This window comes from Biomphalaria glabrata, chromosome 2 (assembly GCF_947242115.1).
Source record: "Biomphalaria glabrata chromosome 2, xgBioGlab47.1, whole genome shotgun sequence".
NCBI classification, from domain to species: domain Eukaryota; kingdom Metazoa; phylum Mollusca; class Gastropoda; family Planorbidae; genus Biomphalaria; species Biomphalaria glabrata.
Window position 1 is genome coordinate 29,474,601 of NC_074712.1, and position 20,515 is coordinate 29,495,115.

A 20,515-nucleotide genomic window follows, 5' to 3' on the forward strand; every position below is an offset into this window, starting at 1 on the left:
GTTTATACTTGCGAATATTGTGTAATGAAAGAAAAAATCAGCTAAATCAGATGTTTCTTCACTGTTTTTTTTTTAAATTTTTATTACAATTACTTATCAATTTGCAAACCAATGGGTTCAGGAATTTTAAAAAATTTTAACCTGGGTGGACAGATCTTGAAAAGGCCCCTAATGGTTTTCCTAGAAATTTGATTAATTGGCCACAAAGAGAAAACTCTGGTTTGACAGTTATAATTTTTCAAAATATAGTCATCATAAAATTAAGTTTGGGTTGCATCTTATTATTTTGAATAAAAGTATCCATAAGGTGTGTTGGTCCGACCACATAACAGACACAGAAATCTTAAAGCTGTCCAACATGAACATTATCAATGTGACTTCGATGGGTGGTACATGTAGTCCGCATGCCAGACAATCGCCTTCCCAAACGACTTCTGTGTGGGAAGTTGTGCGCAGGAAAGCGCTCCCAGGGAGGTCAATACAAGCGCTATAAAGACATTTTCAAGAGCTCCTTCAAGGAGTGTGATAGTGACATTCACTGCTGGGAAGCACTAGGTCTTGATCACTCCTCATGGAGTTATGTTGTGAGTCTCCAGATTTAAAGTAAGATGAGTGGCCAGCGTGAAAGAGCGCCGAACCAATAAAATGAGAGAAAAGAAGCAGGCCTATCTGCAACTGCAGACGTAAAGCGAGGATTTGTCTTTACAGTCTTCTTCGAGTTCATAGGATATGAGAAATTTGCTGGTCTTCGACCACGAAGAACGAGCTATATATTATTTTGAACACACATGCGTTGGCAGGTTTTCCCACATGTATTCATTAAAGAGGCAAATTAATAAACATTTTGCACACCGTCTTATTAGAAATCATTAGCTGGACTGATAGAAATGTTTATAAAGTAAACCTACTATTAGAATACTAGAATGCTGTCTTTTGATGGTTTTTTAAGTCTGGATCTATAAAAACAAATTATACTTTTTTATACTCTATATTTAATTAATCATCATTTATTAAGAGCAAAATAATGGCTCTCACAAAAATTCTGCTTCATAAAACAAGAATATCTTTTAATCAAAATGATCAGTTGAATGTTAAGAACTTTGATTACATGCCAGTTTTCGGTTTGATCATTTCAATGTTTTAGAAATCCAAAATTTTCACATTCTGCAACTGGTTCCATATATATATCAAACAACAGTAATTGGTATATTAAAAAAATGATACATATTTATTTTCACATACTACATGATCTTAGTACCGGGTATATACAAAGTATAAAAACATACAGTTCAGAAAAGCAAATCAAATGGCCAACTTCAAACAAAACCACAACAATAAGATCTGTACATTACATTGTTTTCTTCTCTTTCTGATGTACTGAGACTGCTGCACACAGAAACTGTCACTCCATTCACTACAGGATACTTTACTTTGCAAATAATGGAGCTTATCAACATTCCAGTGCATTGCTTAGTAGCTAGTATTAAAATAAAAAAGGCACAATGACTTGAGTGGACTGTCAAATTAGTCAAATTACAGAAGATAGGTCTCTAGTTATCATAAATCTTTATATTACTATCTGAGTTCAATGCATTTGTGAAAGCTCTTAGGAAAGAGCCGTTCTGTAATTAAAATAAAAGGATCATTTTGTGTTCAGAATTCACAATGCACAGATACAGTAAAAAAAACCACTAAGATAACATTAACAGTATACTATTAGACGTGACTTGATCAAACTGAAAGCTGATGTAGTCATGTCACATGACTTGATCAAGCAGAGTGCTGATGTGGTGTCACGACTTAAACTGAGAGCTGATGTAGTCGTGTTTTCAACATTCACCGACAAAAGACATTTAATTTTCATAAACAAATTTGTCAACTGTCAAGATCCTTTAATTAACAGTATTTGATTGATATGGCCGTCCACTCTGTAGTTGATTAGATAATACCATTGTTAAAAGTCTGAAAAATAAATTATATTGATCACATTTACTAAATAAATGGAAACAATGTCAAGTAAAAATAAAAGGCTGAAATTAAGATACAATAATTTTAATGGTCCAGACAAATGGAAATTCAGTTTGACTACAATTGTCCACTTCAGGATTACTATTATAACAATATAGATGCAGAAAAAGAACAACATTCACAGATAATGTTCATAATATGATGTTTTATGTACAGAAAAGAAATAATTTATTATAATTGTACACATTTTTTAACTCATAGTCTGAACTTCTTCAGATAGTTCTTTTGCCTTTCTTCTAATGGGATTGCCCTTAGACAACAGTGTTAATTTTTTTTTCAGCCTATTCCAGTGTATCATCTGCTTCCTTAACTAAAGCAGAAATAGTGCTCTCTGAGGAGTGTATATTTCAACTTAATAGCTTTTCATTTTCTAGTGGCTTATGAATTAGCATCAGAAGAGTTTTTGTTTTTCCAAGTAATCTGAATACCTAGTCTCGCTTGTTGAGCTTCACTTAGAAAAAGTGATTGCAGGTATGAACAAAAAAATTGTTTGGGAACTAGACAAGCAGTTTTGTATGCGATGGGAAAACTCTGCTGCAAGCACTCAAAACACTGCATTTCATTTTAAATTGCAGAATGTCCCTTTCAATCGCAGCCTTTTTTTTTTTCTTTTGTATTTAGCTCGATGTCTGTCAAAAACTCAACAAGCACTCAAAACACTGCATTTCATTTTAAATTGCAGAATGTCCCTTTCAATCGCAGCCTTTTTTTTTTTCTTTTGTATTTAGCTCGATGTCTGTCAAAAACTCAACAAGCACTCAAAACACTGCATTTCATTTTAAATTGCAGAATGTTCCTTTCAATCGCAGTATTTTTTAATTTTTTTTTTATTTAGCTCGATGTCACTTAAGATCTAATTCAGAAACTGGATTCTGGGTATCATTTGAATTTGTATCCAGATCAAGCAATTTTATAAAAAGTTCTTGCATTTTCAACAACACTTCCCTTCATGCAACATTTCATGAACAATTAAATAAAAACAAGCTAAATCATTTGCCAGGAAAGCCAGCATTGGTTTATCATCTTGATACTGCATAGAAAATTTATCTGTAGTCTAATACTAATAAAAAATAAGCCATCTTAGCCACACTTTGCTAGTCATAAGACTTTGTACCATTTTAAAAATGTTTTTCTTGTCTCCAGCTGTAATAAATTCTGTTATAAATAATAAATTTGAATTGCATGCTGGCAAATCATGTCTTTCTCCAACTATTTGTGGTGGCAATAATGTATAAGACAAACATTTTGTTTTGTAACCATTTCATAATCAGCTCTTCTGGCAGGTGCATCATCAAACAGATGATGGAGGTTACAAAGAATCTTGCCAATTTCCAACCTAGTTCTGGCATTTGGTTTTCTGTGTGCATATTTTTAAAAATTCATTTTGGATGAGTAAAAAACAAAGCCAGGTTTTCTTTTTTTTTGAACTGGAAAAACTTTGTTTTTCATAGGTTTTCCAGAATTATTTTGACTAAATCAAAATTCATGGCATTTTTTTTAGTTTTCTTAAATGTGGGAACCCTGATATATAGCCACCATTAACAAGAATGCTAGCTGTTTGTGCTTGTCAATAAACAATAAAACATCCAACTATAAACTTACCTGTTGTATGGTAGTTTTAGCTTGGCAAGAGTTTCTATTTCTTTGATTTTACCTAAAATTAGCATGATTTCAATAAATGTTTTAGAAATGTATTTTGTCAGTAGTTTAAATAAATAAATACAAAACAAAAAAGAAAAACTATGTCACTATGTCAATGCAATAATACTAGTCGAGGTTACAAGAATTCCTTTAGAAATGAACCAAAATATTAATAACTTCTAATATACAGCAATAGTAGAAATTATTACAAATTTTAGCTAAATTCAATCTTTAGTTTAAAAAATAGACACACATGAAAAATGTAAAATTTGGAAGAGTGCTAACTGCCTATGAAAGTATCACATGATAAGACAAACTATATTTTAAAATTTAACATACTTTTTTTCATGGCTGCAGCAATTAGAAGAAGTGTTTTTTTTTAAAGGCCATGAACTTGATAGATAGAGTATTAATTACAAACTGATACATATATTTTGCTCAGCTTAAAAGAAAATAAGTATATGAATAAAAACAATAATATAATACTTGTTAACAAAATTTTGGAAAAACAAAAATCACTAAGTGGGAAAATTAACCATGGTGTGCAATTATAAGGTGTTCAATTATTCCAAAAACATTGTAAAGAAAAACTGGGCGAAAAATCATATACAGTTTGGTTAAATTTTTTTTTTTTTTGGTTTTAATATTATTTTCAATTAACAGTTAAACAAGAAAAGATATGTAGAAATATAAAAAATTAATTTTGATTTATGATAGCTTTAAAAAAACGAAAGAAAAAGGCAATATAAAATGTTAATATGACAATTACCTCTATCTGCTATGTAAGTCCTTGTGCAGGAAGCTACTTGCAAGATTTGAGCTAATCTTTCTAATGCAGTGTTACAGGCCAAAGACTCTAACTTGCTTGGATTTGGTCGAAAGACAACTTGAAGTGTCTGGGCTATATGAGCTAAATCACTAGCGCTTATTAAACCTGGTGAAAGGTTCACAGAGGCTGTAAATGTCAAACTCTGTAACAGTGCTAGATGCAGTTTGTCAAGGCACGAGAGCATCAAATCTATCTGGGCCTGCCCAATATGGGAATCTGACTTTTCCCTTAGCTGGCAGCACACCAGTGGCCCCCTGACACACCAGCCAGTCAAGCCAGGTACAGGCGTGGTGTATGCACTGTGGATGGCAGCTTGTCGCAGGGACTCACAGCACATAGTGTTGTCTTTGTAGACCCACTCACTTACATGTTGAACAAGAGTTAGTGGAGGAAGGCTGTCAGCACCTGAAAATGTAGAGTAAATGAAGTCCTATACTGAAGTAGCTATTGCAACTGTTTATATTTCACACTCTACACGTAGCCAAAAACTTATCAAGAATTCACAATTTTATTGGAAAATTAGAAGTTATCATTTGACTTTCCTTAAAAGCTTATGCTAAACTAGGAAACAGAACTGTGCTTTCATTGTAATTTAATTTATTACTAAGACTAAGACTGCTTTATTGATCCTTTTGGAAATTTGTTGTGATTACAAGGACTCTTTTCTCATATAAAGACAACACAACAGAAACATACACATAAATAAACAGACACAACATAAAAAGTTCATTCAGCGACTACACACAGGCATCTGGGTTCTTTTCATGTTTCCTGTTCATCGAGTGGAGTTGATATAATCTGACAGAGTGAGGTAAGAACGAGTTTTTGTACCGCTCTGTTCTTGTTTTAATTGACAGTAGTCACCCACTTCGCGACGACCTGATGTAGTTCTGATGGAGCGGGTGGCAGTTGTCTATTACTTTTCAGGTAATGTCTTAATTTTTTTATATAAAAACTTGAGCTCTAAAGAATTTTACTATTATCTGACTCACTAATGGAATTATTCTTGCAATGCACATAGAATAGATAGAATAAATACACATAATAGGTAAACTAAAAGAAACATACTGATAAAACTAACCTGCAAATGAATATAAAGATGTGGCTGCAGTAACAAGATTACAAGCAAATAAAGGTGAGACTGAAGGTAATGTTGTGAACACTGTGGATTGCTCTGGATATAAAATGCAGTAATCACTAACTAATCTTTGGGTTAAACCTTTCACATCTGGGCTAAGACTATCTCGTTCCTAAAGAAGTGTATAAAAAAACAACAGTAAATGAGACATTCAAAAAATGCTGAAGACCAGAATGGGATCATAGTATATGTATTTTAGTTCTCTATCAGTGTACATGATAAAATAAAAGTTCCTCCTGTATAATTGAAGATAAACACTAGTATTTAAACAGAAAAACATTAATACTATCAAAAACCTCAGGATCTGTCACATAGATTTTGCTCTATTAAACAATTGTTAAAAACAAAACATTATCAAACTATTTTCACTTTAAAAAAAATTAATAAAATTTAGCTCTCAAAACAGAAAGAATTCTTAACTTTGAACAAATGTAATATCAAACTTTTACTTAATCATTAGGCATTAAAAAACTTTTAAATATACATTGAAATAAAAAAAAAAAGACAACATGTACCTGCATCCAAATAGCAGCACAAAATAATACTGGTATACATTTGACTGACATGGCTAAAGATAATAATTTTGTAAGGAGATTAACTGTTCCATCTCCACGAGCCCCAAACATCAGGTTGAAGATTCTGTATTTACTTTTTTCAGGTGCCTCAGAAAAACATGTACAAATCATGTCCAGAAGATGAAGTTCTTGTACAGCATTGAGTTTCTGTCAATGAAAAATAAATTGTTTATTATTAAAATGAGACAAACATTCAATAGTTTTTAAGGGCAAATTAAATATGAAAAGGAACCCAAGGTTTATGTAATAGAGTTTAGATTGAAGGAAATCCATGGGTTCATCCAAAAACGTTTACATATTTGTTGCCTACATATTAGTTAAAACCAATGAACTCTGCTTGCTGGTGTGATGGACATCACTTTTCTTACACAACAGAAGTCTCACAACCTGAGGGTCCAAGTACCTGAACATAACAATATATTTCCCAATATTGTGAGACATCCTTTCAATTAGTCTAAAGTCTGAATCACAGTAAATATTTACTAGTTCCAAGAAATGTATATCAGTTTGTTTTAATTAGCTCTTTATTGTTTACATTAATCAGAACAAAGAAGCATAACCCAAGATCTATTTGTGGAGTCTAGGCTATAGAGTATTTGACCCTTGAAATTTTAAAAAGTTCTGCACTAAAAATAAATGAATAGTACCTTTTGAGGACCTCTGGCTGATTTAAAAAGAACAAATTCTTGACAAATTTCAACAATAATCTGTTCAGTGTTTGCATTTAAACCAGGAATTTTAGGACAATCTTGTGATATAAAAGAAGTTAAGAATGCCAATGCTTCTTTTGTGCAGTCAGGAAAGTTCAACCTGTACAATCGACTTAAAATATCGGCAGACATATTAAGTAATCTGAAATAGATTATGAAAAAAAAATAAATAAATTATTAATTACTTGTAATACATATTATATACACGATGTAGAAAAACAAGGATATTTAATATTTGATTGTAGCTTCTTCATTTTTGTCGCAGGGTTCAGATGATCAGTTATCTAAGATATACTGCAAAGTGGTTTCAAGATTGGGCAGCTCTTCTTGCAGTATTATTAGCTTATTCCCTAAGCTTTTCATACTTAACAAATTTATGAATATATGAGCATTCAATTTAATTAATAACACAACAAAAAAGTGTACTCAGCTGACGTTGCAGGTGATTTTTCAAAGCAATTTTTGGATCATAAAATGCTAATAAACAATAAATCTACTTTTACAAGGACGAATTTAGTGTGGTTGGAAATATTATTGAGTTATATTTAAAAGCAGTGGCATAACTAAGGTGGGGGGAGAATTTGAAAATCCCCCCAGGCCCCCAATTGAGGGGGCCCTCCAAATGAGTGATTTTACATAAAAAATTAAATATTATGCAAAATGCAGGGGCCCCCAAAGAATACAATATCCCGGGGCCCCCAAACGGTGGGAAATTCCTAGCTACGCCCCTGTTTAATAGTGTAATTTTATTAGTTAGACTGGAACACCCCGGGTACAAGACGCAAAGGAAGACCAAAAATAAACATGGAGTATTAGAAAAAGCTGAGAGGACAGGAAAGAGCTAGGGAGCCATAATTGAAAGACTAGCAAGAGATCATGCCATGGAGAGTAGAATGTTTTTACTAAGGCTAAGGCCCAATATCATACACCATGTTCTATGAGGAATACAAAGCAGATGATGATGAAATTTTTAAAATCATATTGCTTATACAATTTAAAAAGCTCCTTTGAGTAGATGGCCATTTTTTGAGATTATTAGGATGGAAAAAAACTTTTATTTCATTAGGTCAATTAGGATGTATATAAATATAATATATATATTGATATTTTATTAACAACAATTACCTAATACATATCAGTGTGATTATCAGTCACTGTTCTATTATTATAATAAATCTCTGCAAAAGGCTCAGCTAGATCTGGATTTTTTTTAAAATGACTAATCAGTCACTAATCTAGATTTGTAGATACATCACTATGACTATGTCTAGGCTGCAAAAAATAAGTTGGCTCAGTCTAAACATCTAAGTATAGATCTATAATAGTAAGTATAAAAGATCAGATTTAAATCTATTATCTAGATCTCTAGTTTCGACTCGCTTATTATGTAGATCTAGATCTATATTAATATTATAAATTACATAGATTTATGTGGATCTTATTCACTGTCTTCAAACAGCTTTTACTTTTGGGTGTATGTAGCATAGCTGTAGGACTGTAGTCTGTAGGTTTATTTTTAACCTCCTTAGGCTTAGGTCACTACTACTAGTCTATTACTATATTGACTATATATTATAATATATTAGTATACAATAATATAGATCTAGTATCTACAGACTATAGTTATAGACAGTATTGACAGAATAGAATTATAGATCTACTATTAGATCTAGTAGTAGTATTATTATAGCTCCTATAATAATAATAATAAACTAATAATAGTAGATCTATTATAATTATCTAGACTATAAGTTACTGTAATTCTAATTCTATTCTCATTATTCTGTCAATACTAGACTATATTAATATTATATTACTAATCACTAATGAGTGACTAATGTAATTACTAATAGATCTATATTAAATTATTATTATTAATAGTCTGACTAGTAGTAGTAGTCTACTATAGTTACAGTCAGTGTAATCTATATACAGACTATTATTAATTGACTAAGACAATCTTAGAATCTAAGTAATTCTAAGTAGTGCTATTAGTATTAGTATTTAATAGTATTTTACTATATTTTTTTTTATATTATTGGACCACCGAAAGAACCTGATCGGGCGTGGGCGGAATAATATCTACTAGATCTATTACCTTATAAGATTCTAGATCTATATAAATTATAATAATAGACTAATTAGATGTAGAATATACTATAGATATGTGTCCACATTTTAACGTTTGTTAAAAACATAAACACAGTATAACATTACACATTGTTAGTAATGAAAACAATTTTATCTGGCTTTTCCGTTTAATGCTTGCCAGTTAGGACAATTTTCCGAAGCGGGACCTATTTTTAAATAGAAGTCCAAAATATGACAAGCCAAGGATAATCACGATAAATTATTGACAACTTTACATCTATATTTTGCTAAATAGATTTACTATTTGAATTTTATATTATTGTGGACACAACAGACCTATAACAATTTGAAATATAAATAAATAGCAAATATTATTAACAACTTCAAAAATAATATTTATGAAGCTTCATTATAGCAGTGAGTAGGCCTATTCCCACTGACGCCACAGAGGTGTAGGCCTACTTAGCACTGGCGGATCCAGGGGGGGGGGCGGTTGGGGCGATCTCCCCCCACTCGGCCGACCCCCCCACCCCAAAGGGGGTTGCGAACGAATTTTAGTATAGAATTCACACAATTTGTATACGAATTTATTACTTATGTTAATAATATATACTAATTATTTATATTTAAACCTATTTTTAGATTATTTCGCCCCACCCCTCTAGTATGTTGGTCGATATGATGGGGTCGGGAGGGGGAGATGGCATCAATTCCGCCCCCTCCCATAAACTTTCGAGTGGGAGGGGGCGGTCCAATTTATATGTAGAAATCACAGCTTGCTAACAGAATCAATTGAATATCTATATGATTATTGTTATTGGTATTTTAACTGATCTTTATATTATGTCGTTCCCCTTTTGGCCGATGGGGCGGGGATCGAATACCTCTACTGCCCTTCCCACCTAAAACCTTTGAGTGGGGGGGGGGGGCAGTCCTACTTTTCGGAGAAATCATAGTTTGTGAACAAAATTAGTTGAATTAATATATAAATTTTATATTATTTCGCTCTCCTTCAGGTATTTTTGCCGATTCGGTGGGGTAAAGGGGGGGGGGGCAATTGCATGTACTGCCCTCCCCACTTTAGCCCTCTGAGTGGGGGGGGGGCGGTCCTATTTTTGTGAAGAAATCATTGTATGTGAACAAAAATTAGTTGATTATGTATATAATATAAACTACGTGAACCCATTGTATATTATGTCGCACCACACTCTAATCTCAAATTTTATCATTAGTAAGTATAAAATGAAAAAGGGTTGTACTAGGTGTGAGGGGCGATACATGCAATCACCTTCCCCCCATGGGACAAACCAATACTTTTTCTTTTTGTATTATAGTTAAGAAATTACAAAATAAAAAAAATCTGTCACTAATATAATTTATACATGCTATAAAATTAAATCCTTATATCGAGTCGCCCCAACCCTATTCTTTAATGTCAAATGCAATCATTAGCAGAAATTATAAAAAGGAGTGAGGATTAATCATTTTCACTCTATCGCCCCCTCCCCTTTCAAGACAGAGTTTATGTAATTTCACATAAATTTATCTTAAATTTATCTTAATTATTTAAAGAAAGACTTTGCTTTGGAAAAGTTTTAATTCAAACGAAATTTTTCAGTATAAGAGTCACGATTGAGATGAGCTCTAAACCAAGATAATCTTTTCCTAGTCGCCTTTTTACAACCTTTACTCAATCTGATATTTTTCTAACCCTAACTCACAATGCTTGAATTTTATTGAATATTATTTATCGAATAATTTTTTTTCGGCGGCGATCCTCAAAGCCTTAATCTAAAGATGTGAGGTATCTTATCTTTTCAAGGAAGAATTGGTTTTATTTGCAATGTATTAAGGGCCTAAAAATTTATATTATAATATTTTTCAACATTATTGAAAAGGTCCTTCATAATAGCATGAATAATGAACTTTAGGTCAGGAGAATGCGTTTCTACAGTGAAGAATGCAAGAAAACGCTTTTCGTGATTGGGCTTCGACCCGAACCCCATTGATGAATAATGAGCTATAAATGTCAGGAGAATGCGTTTCTGCAGTGAAGAATGCAAGAAATCGCTTTTGGCGTGGGGGCTTCGCCCCGAACCCCATTATATGATAAGTAATGAGCTGCAGATGTCAGAAGGATGCGTTTCTGCAGTGAAAAATGCAAGAAAACGCTTTTTGCTTCGGGGCCACTGGGGAATCTTACAGCGCTCCCCCAGACCCCCAAGCTTGCAAGAGAATGGCCTCAACATGACTTTTTTTATTTTTTCGCCGAAGGTTGAGAAACACTGCTCTATTTTATTCTCATATATATATATATATATATATATATATATATATATATATATATATATATATATATATATATATGCTGTGCGCACGTTTATGCATAGGGTTAGGGTTTACTCGGCGTTAGGGTTAGGGTTTGGAAAAAAATCGCCCCCCCTCCAAAATTCTGGATCCGCTAGTGCTACTTAGCAGTGTGAGGCTGACTCGGGCCTCGTGGGACATTTGGTGGTGATGGGGTTGATAGGGAGTGTGTGTGTGTGTGTTTCTATGGTGACTGTCACAGCACTCTCGTTTTAAGAAGTGCTAGAATATGTGCTCTTGTTGAAGATAGTGCTGAGATGTGCCAATGTTGTAGATCTTTTCTTGAGATGTCAGATGTTAAAAGAAGTTACTGTGGCGTGTTGGGGAATCTGTAGATGTATATCTCTAGATCTAAATGCTATCTTAGATATTCAATAAAAGAAGATCCTTTTAATTCAAATACAGAACTTTAATTCAGAACTTGGAATCACAATAACCCCTTCAGAGGGGTTTAAAGCTAAAAAATACCACTTCAATATAAAAAAAAAGAAAATTACACATTCCAAATTCTATGAGTGGGGTTTTTGAGTTTTAAGTTTAAACCCCGCCTCAAGTGGGATTCGAAGCTAAAAAAATACCTCTTCAAAAAGCAAATTACACACTCAAAAATCTTTGAGGGTAACCAAAGGGGTTTTAAGTGTAAACCCCTCTTGAAGCGAAAAAATACCTCTTCTATAAAAAAAAAAGTAAATTACACACTTGAAATGTTATGAGCGTAGCCAAGGAGGGTTTTGAGTTTACCCCCCTCCCTTCATCGGGGTTAGATGCTAAAAAATACCTCTCCATTTAAAAAAAATGTAAATTACATACTAGAATTCTTTGAGCTTAGCCAAGCCAAAAGGGGGGGGGGGGAGTTTAAACCCCCCTCCTCCAGATGTTTTTTTTTTAGTTTAAAACCACTCCAGATTTTTTTTTTGTTTAAAATCCCCCTACAGAGAGTTTTGAGGTTGAAAACCCCAGTATTCCAGAAAAGCAAAAAAATTCATAATTTTCCACTACATGAAGAAGATTCTGTGCACTGCTTCTAGTGTCCATTCTATCAGTTCTCTTCAGCACAACTTCTCTGATCAAGAAACATTTTCACTTCTTCGACTGCTGTATCTTGGTAGGAATCATCTGAATAGTGATAATTTTCTTTGACACGTTCATGGTCTGTTTTCAGTGCTCTTATCAGGTTTCTTCTTAAATGATAAGGATGATGAAATAAACTACCCTATATACCAAGTTACTTCCTGAGAGTAACACGGCACTAGTCAGTGCTATGGAAATTACTCCTTGAAATTGAGAGTAACCCCGCATGGAAAGTGATAGTAATCTGTGTGGAATACATATAACAGAGTCACTGACTTATATAACAACGTGAAAAGCAAGATTACGTGACAGTGACTTAATATTTAATTTATTTTAAAACAAATTTCGGACACTCATTTGGGGGCCCCCTTCAAGTGGTGCCCGGGGGAATCTTCAAATTCTCCCCCCTCCTCCCCCCACCCTAGCTACGCCACTGGACAGAACACTGTTCAATTAGGCCGGTGAGAGGGAGCTCTTGCTCGCTTTTACTGGTCTAGAGTTTGAAGAGCCTATGGCTCAACTTTACCTGACAGTTTCAAATGGTCTCAGTGGAGTCCTAAAAATTTAATATCTCAGTCTTCACCAAGATTCGAACCCAGGACCCAAACCAGGTTTCTGGATCCAAGTTGTGACTTGAATAGAGATATTGTAATAAAAGACAACACACTCAGACTGAAAACATTAAATTTTAGATAGTCTTAACTACTAGTTGGAAGGACATTGCTCAGACCAGTCAGTTTTGCCAAAAGCATAAACTCATAGCTTTGGATATCTATGTAAACTCAAAGAATATTAAAACATAACAAAAGATGCCATATGAAAAAAAAAAGTGGAAATTCTGAATTAACACACAAAAGAAATATATAGGGAAATTTATTCATCCTTGGACCAGATAGTTCAAGAAATAATCAATCATGTTAAGAAACTTTATGACATGGCAAATGAATATTTTTTTGTCGCCATTACAGCTATTGGACCCCACATTGATCAAAATATATAGCTTCCTAGCGACATTGATATAAAGGAAATGGGTCTGAAGACAACATAGATTTCAACGCATGAATGTCACAATTTCTTTGGAAGCATTCGAACTTCCGAAGCAAGGACCTTTTGAGCTCTTGGAATTTATCAGAAAATATCGGCTAAGTATATTGTAATCTTGATATTTCTGACAATGGCTGTAAATGGCAACATGCGAGCAAACGTTGTCCATTCCGAAGTTCATCAAAAACTATTTAAGATCAACAGTGACAGATACTTGTCTCATTACCGTATATAATTTGGCAACTTTTTCATTGGACAAGATCTGGCTGAAAAAGTAGTTTTTAGTCTTTTAATATATTTGTAAAATACCACTTATTCATTGATCAAGAAATCTGTTAAACTGTCGCACTAATTCGCATGGAGTTTCGTACACAGTTTCCTTTTACCTCATAGAAGCTTGCTAAGAGCCGGTTTTGACTGATTCCTAACCCGTCGACTGCTAGTCGGTATTTCCCCATAAAGCATACATAAAAAGCATTAAAAAAAAAAAATAACACAAATTCCGTATTTTTAAAGCACCCCCCCCCCTTTTTTTTTAAAAAAATATGCCTTACGTCATTTCCACTTCCTTTTAGACGCGATCTAAATAAAAAAACAAACAAACCCAGTCCTAATAGCATTAATAAGATCTAGAGTCTTTTTCTTTTTTTGAGTGAGAGAGAGAAAGAGAGAGAAAAATGGAAAGAGAGAGAGCGGGAGATAGTTTAAATGTGGTCGGTTTATTACAATTAAAAAAAAAAAGAAAAGAAGGATGGGAACAAATCAAAGGGCGTAGCAGGTGTGTACTGCTAGTATAATATATATATATATATATAGGCCTACAAATAGGAAGCGCTTGGGAGGTAATTTTTTTTAGTCAAGGGAATACCAATGAAGTAAATTAGACCTGAATAGACATTTCTCTACCAACGCGATTCTAACCGTCTTTTCTTTTCAGAAAATGTGTCTTACCATATCGTTCTGTTGACGTCTTGCTTGGCAAGATAACGATTTTCGAGGATAAAGCCCATTATACAAAATACTTGATCAACAGGAGCTTTGAAAATTCCTGACATACGTTTCTATGGTGAATTTGCAGTTCAGAAAGCAGAAAAACGCTTTCGTTGTTCTTTGTCCGTTCTGACGTGAAAATAATGAGTAGATCGAGTTGACATTTGTTCCTTCCCCAATGAAACGTAAGATGCGTGACCTAAATACATATAAAATTGAACAAACTACAGAGCAAACACTGGGGTGTGTCCCTTAATGAAAGTATCTGGAATGTGGAACAATGAGGATTTCAAGCGCGAGGTGCCTGGTGCATCATAGACTTTATATAGAGTCTACATCTCTGGCACTCATCTCCTTTTCCCCTAAGCCTTCAATGAAGTCCAGTTATCACATTGATCGTTAGAAAGGCTTTTATCCAACGAACAGGCCTGAACGTGGGGCTCTTCACCCCTGTCCTGTATGAGGGCTCCCAGCAGTGACGGCCATGGACCGAGTAAGGGGACCGTACCGCATTAACAGCGCACCGCCTTCGGTACTAGGTCCACTCGCTATAAGTGGCCGAGGGCAGCGCTAACAATGTGAAGTTTGTCTCACATTCCTATAGCCTACTGTTCCGAGCAGGGACCCTAAGCCAGTGATGCCCATACTAATTCGATCTGCGGGCCATTTTATTCAGACACTCGTGTCCAGGCCACAAAAGGTACAAAATCGAAATGAAATTGAGCTGAAACTATTTAATTAGAAACTTGTGAATCTAATACTTACATTAATTATTATATTTGAAGTTTATATATTTTTTTACGCTTCAGTAAATGGCTTAATTTCTCTACTTAAAATATGAACAACATTTTAGCTGGCTTTACAACTGACCCATTTTCAAGTCTCTTTTTTTTTATAAATATACTCATCGATCCACCAATCTCAAGGCGTAGTTTTATTTACGCGGATCAAACCAAAAATGTCGTCATATTTGTTTCATAATGCCGTTTTTCTGTTGTTTTTTAAAACAGCCACACTTTCTTTGCAAAACAAACATGTAGGCGTATTAACATGTTCCACAACCGTTCACTTTTTCTGGTATACTCTACATTCAGAGCCCCATTTCATAAAAGAACAAATGTTAAAGGTCGTGTACCAATCCATTAGATAAAAAGTGACGGCCCTAAAGTAGGTTTTTGGTATAAATAAAAGGGAAGAGGGGGATTCTACACTTTGTGTCGACGTTTCTGCGGGCCGGATGGAATCACGTTGCGGGCCGGAGCTGGCCCGCGGGACGTACTTTGGGCATCACTGCCCTAAGCCATTCACATTTAATTCATGTTTCAGAGGTTAACAAGGGTGAGGCTTTTACTTACACTGCTAACGTCTGTGTAATCTTTATCCAATAAACCAATTGCCTACTTTCTGATGCTATCGAATAAACAAAATTTAGATTACAGGTGGGCAAACAATGACCCAATGGTCACAAGGTCAAGCCAGGATTTATTATGCGTATTTCTAGAGATATTACGTACATGTTGATTCTTTCTTTTACGTTGGAATTGAGTGGTTGACTCTTTCTCTCCGTAATTATTTACCACATTCTGGTGGAATCAACGTTGGTATTGTCAGTTAGGAGAGAAAGAGTTAACATGTCTTGATATTTGATGAAATTATTTAAAAAATCAAACAAAGCATTGGGGAAATTAAAAGAAATGTTTACCAATCAAATAAGAACATAAAACTAAAATGATATTTAACGTTAGGTAGACGAATATTAGAATATGTATCCTCTGTTTGGGACCCCTCAACTTAAGAAAACACAAAGAAACTAGAACAAATACAAAATAGAGTAGTGAGATTTATAACAAACGAATATTCTAATTTGATTAGAGTAACACCATTAGAAAAATCACTTCAGGACAGATGAATTAAAAGTAAAGTTGCTATAATTATAATATATAAAACACTAACCATATTTACAAATAGAAAAACAAATCTAATAAAATACTCAGAAAGACAAAAGTGACAAAGATAAAGGCACATTTCATATTCCATACGCTAGAACAAATTGGTACGAGTGCTCCTTCTTCCCTACTGCCATTGGAGAATGGAATGGGTTACCTTAATCCTCAATACAGTTCACTGGTAGCACGCAGGACGGGTCTTAGTCCCAGACAGCTCAGACTTCCATAACCTGCGGATCACTTCAGTCGAATCTAAAACAGTCTTCCTCTAGAATCACTATGTCGTCTATTTCTCGTGTTGAACAGTGTGCTGTTGCGCACCATCAGTGTCGGCGCAGGAGCATGGCTATAACCAAAGACATAAATATATGTCTATGGCTATAAGAGTACTTAACTTGAAGGTTGAAACATATTTTCTAAGAACCCCGCTTAATTTCTTTCCCTGAATTAATATCCTCACTAAAATTAGCTTCTCCATCCAACAGGAAGAACCTCATTTTATACATTAGTAAGGTCCTTGCTTATTTTTAACTCCCTTGGCTATTTTTAGTTGTTTGGGAAATTTACTGTTTCACAAATTGTAAAAAAAAAAAAACATAAAAAAAAAAAAAACAAACAAAAAAAAACCACATTGACATTGGCCTTGATGGTAATTATTACGCGACATTTTGACTTATTACACCCTAGGAGCCAAAACCTCATGTAGAACGACAAGGTATGTCAGCGGGATGGGACCACGTGACGAGGCAGGCTTCTAGTCGAAACTCTGAAAATGTCTTTCTGAAGGTGAAGGGCGTTGATTGTTACTTTGTTTCTAGTATCATAGGAATATAGGTGAATCCAGCCACGTCATTCTGACACTGATATTATACCTAATCTAACCATCCATCCATTTAATAACTAAACCGATTAAACCCCACTGGCGGATTCAATTTAAGATCTTAAATACATTTACGATTTCCCAAAGCTGGAAGCCCCATGCCAAATTGGCATTTTTGTTTTTTTTTTAGAAATCTTATATTAACTCCCTCTGTATGTCTGGGTATAATCTTGTACACGTTATTTTTCCCATTTCTCATTGTCAGATCAAGTTAAAACTTTGTACACAATTATTCATTGTGGATGAGAACTCGTGAATATAAAAAAATGTACAAATGAGTTAATATCAATAAGTGGAAATTATTTAATTTTGTTTTATATAGAAAATATACTAAGCTAACAGGAAATAAGCCATGTGTAGAGAATTAGGTCGTTCGCTAAAATGTTTAAATAACAATAGTCTATAAAACCTTCTTATAAAAAAATAAGTACTTTAAAGATCAGTGGCTAGCGCGTCTGCATTATATTATGGGGCTCCTGACCTCGGGTTCGAGGATTCGAATTGATAATTTTTAATTTAAAAAAAATTGCTTTTGAAAGGGCAGCACGGAGACATCCTCCCAGATTCCCAATACAGTACAATTCCCCACATTTCCAGAAAAATGATTAGACCATGTTATAAGCATGAAGTTGGGCTAAACAAAAACAATGAATTAAAGTATTTACAATGTACACATTTGATATTGTTAGTAAATATTTATTAAAATTAGTTACATGATTGATTTAATTTTTGTTTGTTTGGAGAAAATACTCAGTGAGTCACTTTTTAATAGGCGCGTACCTGTTGCGTTTTAGAGAGAAATACCGTTCTGTATGCAGCCATTGCCGAGAGGAAACAGATGACTTTCTTCTTTCTCGTGCGCGACTGGAAACTAGATTTAACGTACGCAAGAGAGAAGTGCTTCATGGCCAGAGTCCTTCTACTTCTTGTACGTGGACAATGAGACCCTAAGACATACTGTCCTTCTACTTCTTGTACGTGGACAATGAGACCCTAAGACATACTGTCCTTCTACTTCTTGTACGTGGACAATGAGACCCTAAGACATACTGTCCTTCTACTTCTTGTACGTGGACAATGAGACCCTAAGACATACTGTCCTTCTACTTCTTGTACGTGGACAATGAGACCCTAAGACATACTGTCCTTCTACTTCTTGTACGTGGACAATGAGACCCTAAGACATACTGTCCTTCTACTTCTTGTACGTGGACAATGAGACCCTAAGACATACTGTCCTTCTACTTCTTGTACGTGGACAATGAGACCCTAAGACATACTGTCCTTCTACTTCTTGTACGTGGACAATGAGACCCTAAGACATACTGTCCTTCTACTTCTTGTACGTGGACAATGAGACCCTAAGACATACTGTCCTTCTACTTCTTGTACGTGGACAATGAGACCCTAAGACATACTGTCCTTCTACTTCTTGTACGTGGACAATGAGACCCTAAGACATACTGTCCTTCTACTTCTTGTACGTGGACAATGAGACCCTAAGACATACTGTCCTTCTACTTCTTGTACGTGGACAATGAGACCCTAAGACATACTGTCCTTCTACTTCTTGTACGTGGACAATGAGACCCTAAGACATACTGTCCTTCTACTTCTTGTACGTGGACAATGAGACCCTAAGACATACTGTCCTTCTACTTCTTGTACGTGGACAATGAGACCCTAAGACATACTGTCCTTCTACTTCTTGTACGTGGACAATGAGACCCTAAGACATACTGTCCTTCTACTTCTTGTACGTGGACAATGAGACCCTAAGACATACTGTCCTTCTACTTCTTGTACGTGGACAATGAGACCCTAAGACATACTGTCCTTCTACTTCTTGTACGTGGACAATGAGACCCTAAGACATACTGTCCTTCTACTTCTTGTACGTGGACAATGAGACCCTAAGACATACTGTCCTTCTACTTCTTGTACGTGGACAATGAGACCCTAAGACATACTGTCCTTCTACTTCTTGTACGTGGACAATGAGACCCTAAGACATACTGTCCTTCTACTTCTTGTACGTGGACAATGAGACCCTAAGACATACTGTCCTTCTACTTCTTGTACGTGGACAATGAGACCCTAAGACATACTGTCCTTCTACTTCTTGTACGTGGACAATGAGACCCTAAGACATACTGTCCTTCTACTTCTTGTACGTGGACAATGAGACCCTAAGACATACTGTCCGCTAGAACATGGTCGTCTGGTCACGAACAATGATATTTTCGAAGCGTCTGTGATTCCAAAATCTCCAGAGTTTTGAACGTTGACTTCCATGACGCTCTGTAAATAACATTTTAAAAAAATCTCGGATATACTTGGTCTCTCTGTTAATACCAATCGCTCTATTTGGTCTCTGAGTTTATAGCACTCGCTCCCGTGTGGTCATAGCACTCGCATTGATTTATGTGGCATCTAAGTTCATAGCACTCGAAATTGATTTATGTGGTATCTAAGTTCATAGCACTCGAAATTGATTTATGTGGTATCTAAGTTCATAGCACTCGCTGTCACTCGCATTGATTTATGTGACATCTAAGTTCATAGCACTCGCTCTTATATATTTGGTTCCTAATACTCGCAGCTTGCTAGAGTATCGACGTTTCTCTCTGTGTGGTCTCTTAGAGAAATGTGAAAGTGTTTGTCATTTGTATTACTTGGCTTGGTTGACTAAAAGGGATGAATCATTACTTTGACATTAAGTGTAGTTACCATTCAACAATTCAGTAGTAAGCTTATAAGTAGAGGCTTAATTACACACATCAGAATGGAACTCTCTACCGTTACGAGATGTTTTTAGGACTATTTCTCTTCTGCATTCTCTTTCTCTCTTTTCCTGTCACCATATCATAGACCCTAAAATGAAACTTTTTCTTTCACCGTTAAATTTAACTTGACATCGTCGTAACCTGAAACAAGTAAATTGAAAGAACATTGTCCAAATATCTTTTTGACCTGTGTACGATAGCGCTCATAACATCCAATGAGGGATTCCTTCCACATCAAGTGTTTAGTGATTTTATTCAATACAATAGATTACAATCTTTAATATATATATATATATATATGTACATACTCCTAACGCCAGACCGCATTCCTCAACCTGTTTTCAATGTCATTAACTAATCTAATTTTGTTTTATTCGAGGTCTAAACAGACTATAGTAGATCTCTCCAAAACTAGAGCA

The 20,515-nt window shown here is 34.8% G+C and overlaps 1 protein-coding gene across 10 annotated transcripts; it reads right to left on the reverse strand.

The window, feature by feature from the left end:
• Window positions 1-1,205: 1,205 nt before the first annotated feature.
• Window positions 1,206-16,734, reverse strand: LOC106057505 (integrator complex subunit 15-like). 10 transcript variants are annotated; one of them, XM_056019955.1, is made up of 8 exons: window positions 16,588-16,734; window positions 14,446-14,683; window positions 6,859-7,063; window positions 6,152-6,358; window positions 5,580-5,748; window positions 4,439-4,903; window positions 3,631-3,682; window positions 1,206-1,477 (listed from the first exon to the last, which is right to left on the reverse strand). In XM_056019955.1, the coding sequence occupies exons 3-8, from the start codon at window positions 7,051-7,053 to the stop codon at window positions 1,471-1,473; spliced, it is 1,095 nt and encodes a 364-aa protein (XP_055875930.1). In that variant the 5' UTR covers window positions 7,054-7,063; window positions 14,446-14,683; window positions 16,588-16,734; the 3' UTR covers window positions 1,206-1,470. The 10 variants fall into 10 exon arrangements, with proteins under 10 accessions (XP_055875930.1, XP_013070187.2, XP_013070196.2 ...); XM_013214733.2 differs by having other exon boundaries at window positions 1,206-1,962; window positions 16,588-16,733; XM_013214742.2 differs by having other exon boundaries at window positions 1,206-1,962; window positions 14,446-14,613; window positions 16,588-16,699.
• Window positions 16,735-20,515: the final 3,781 nt, after the last annotated feature.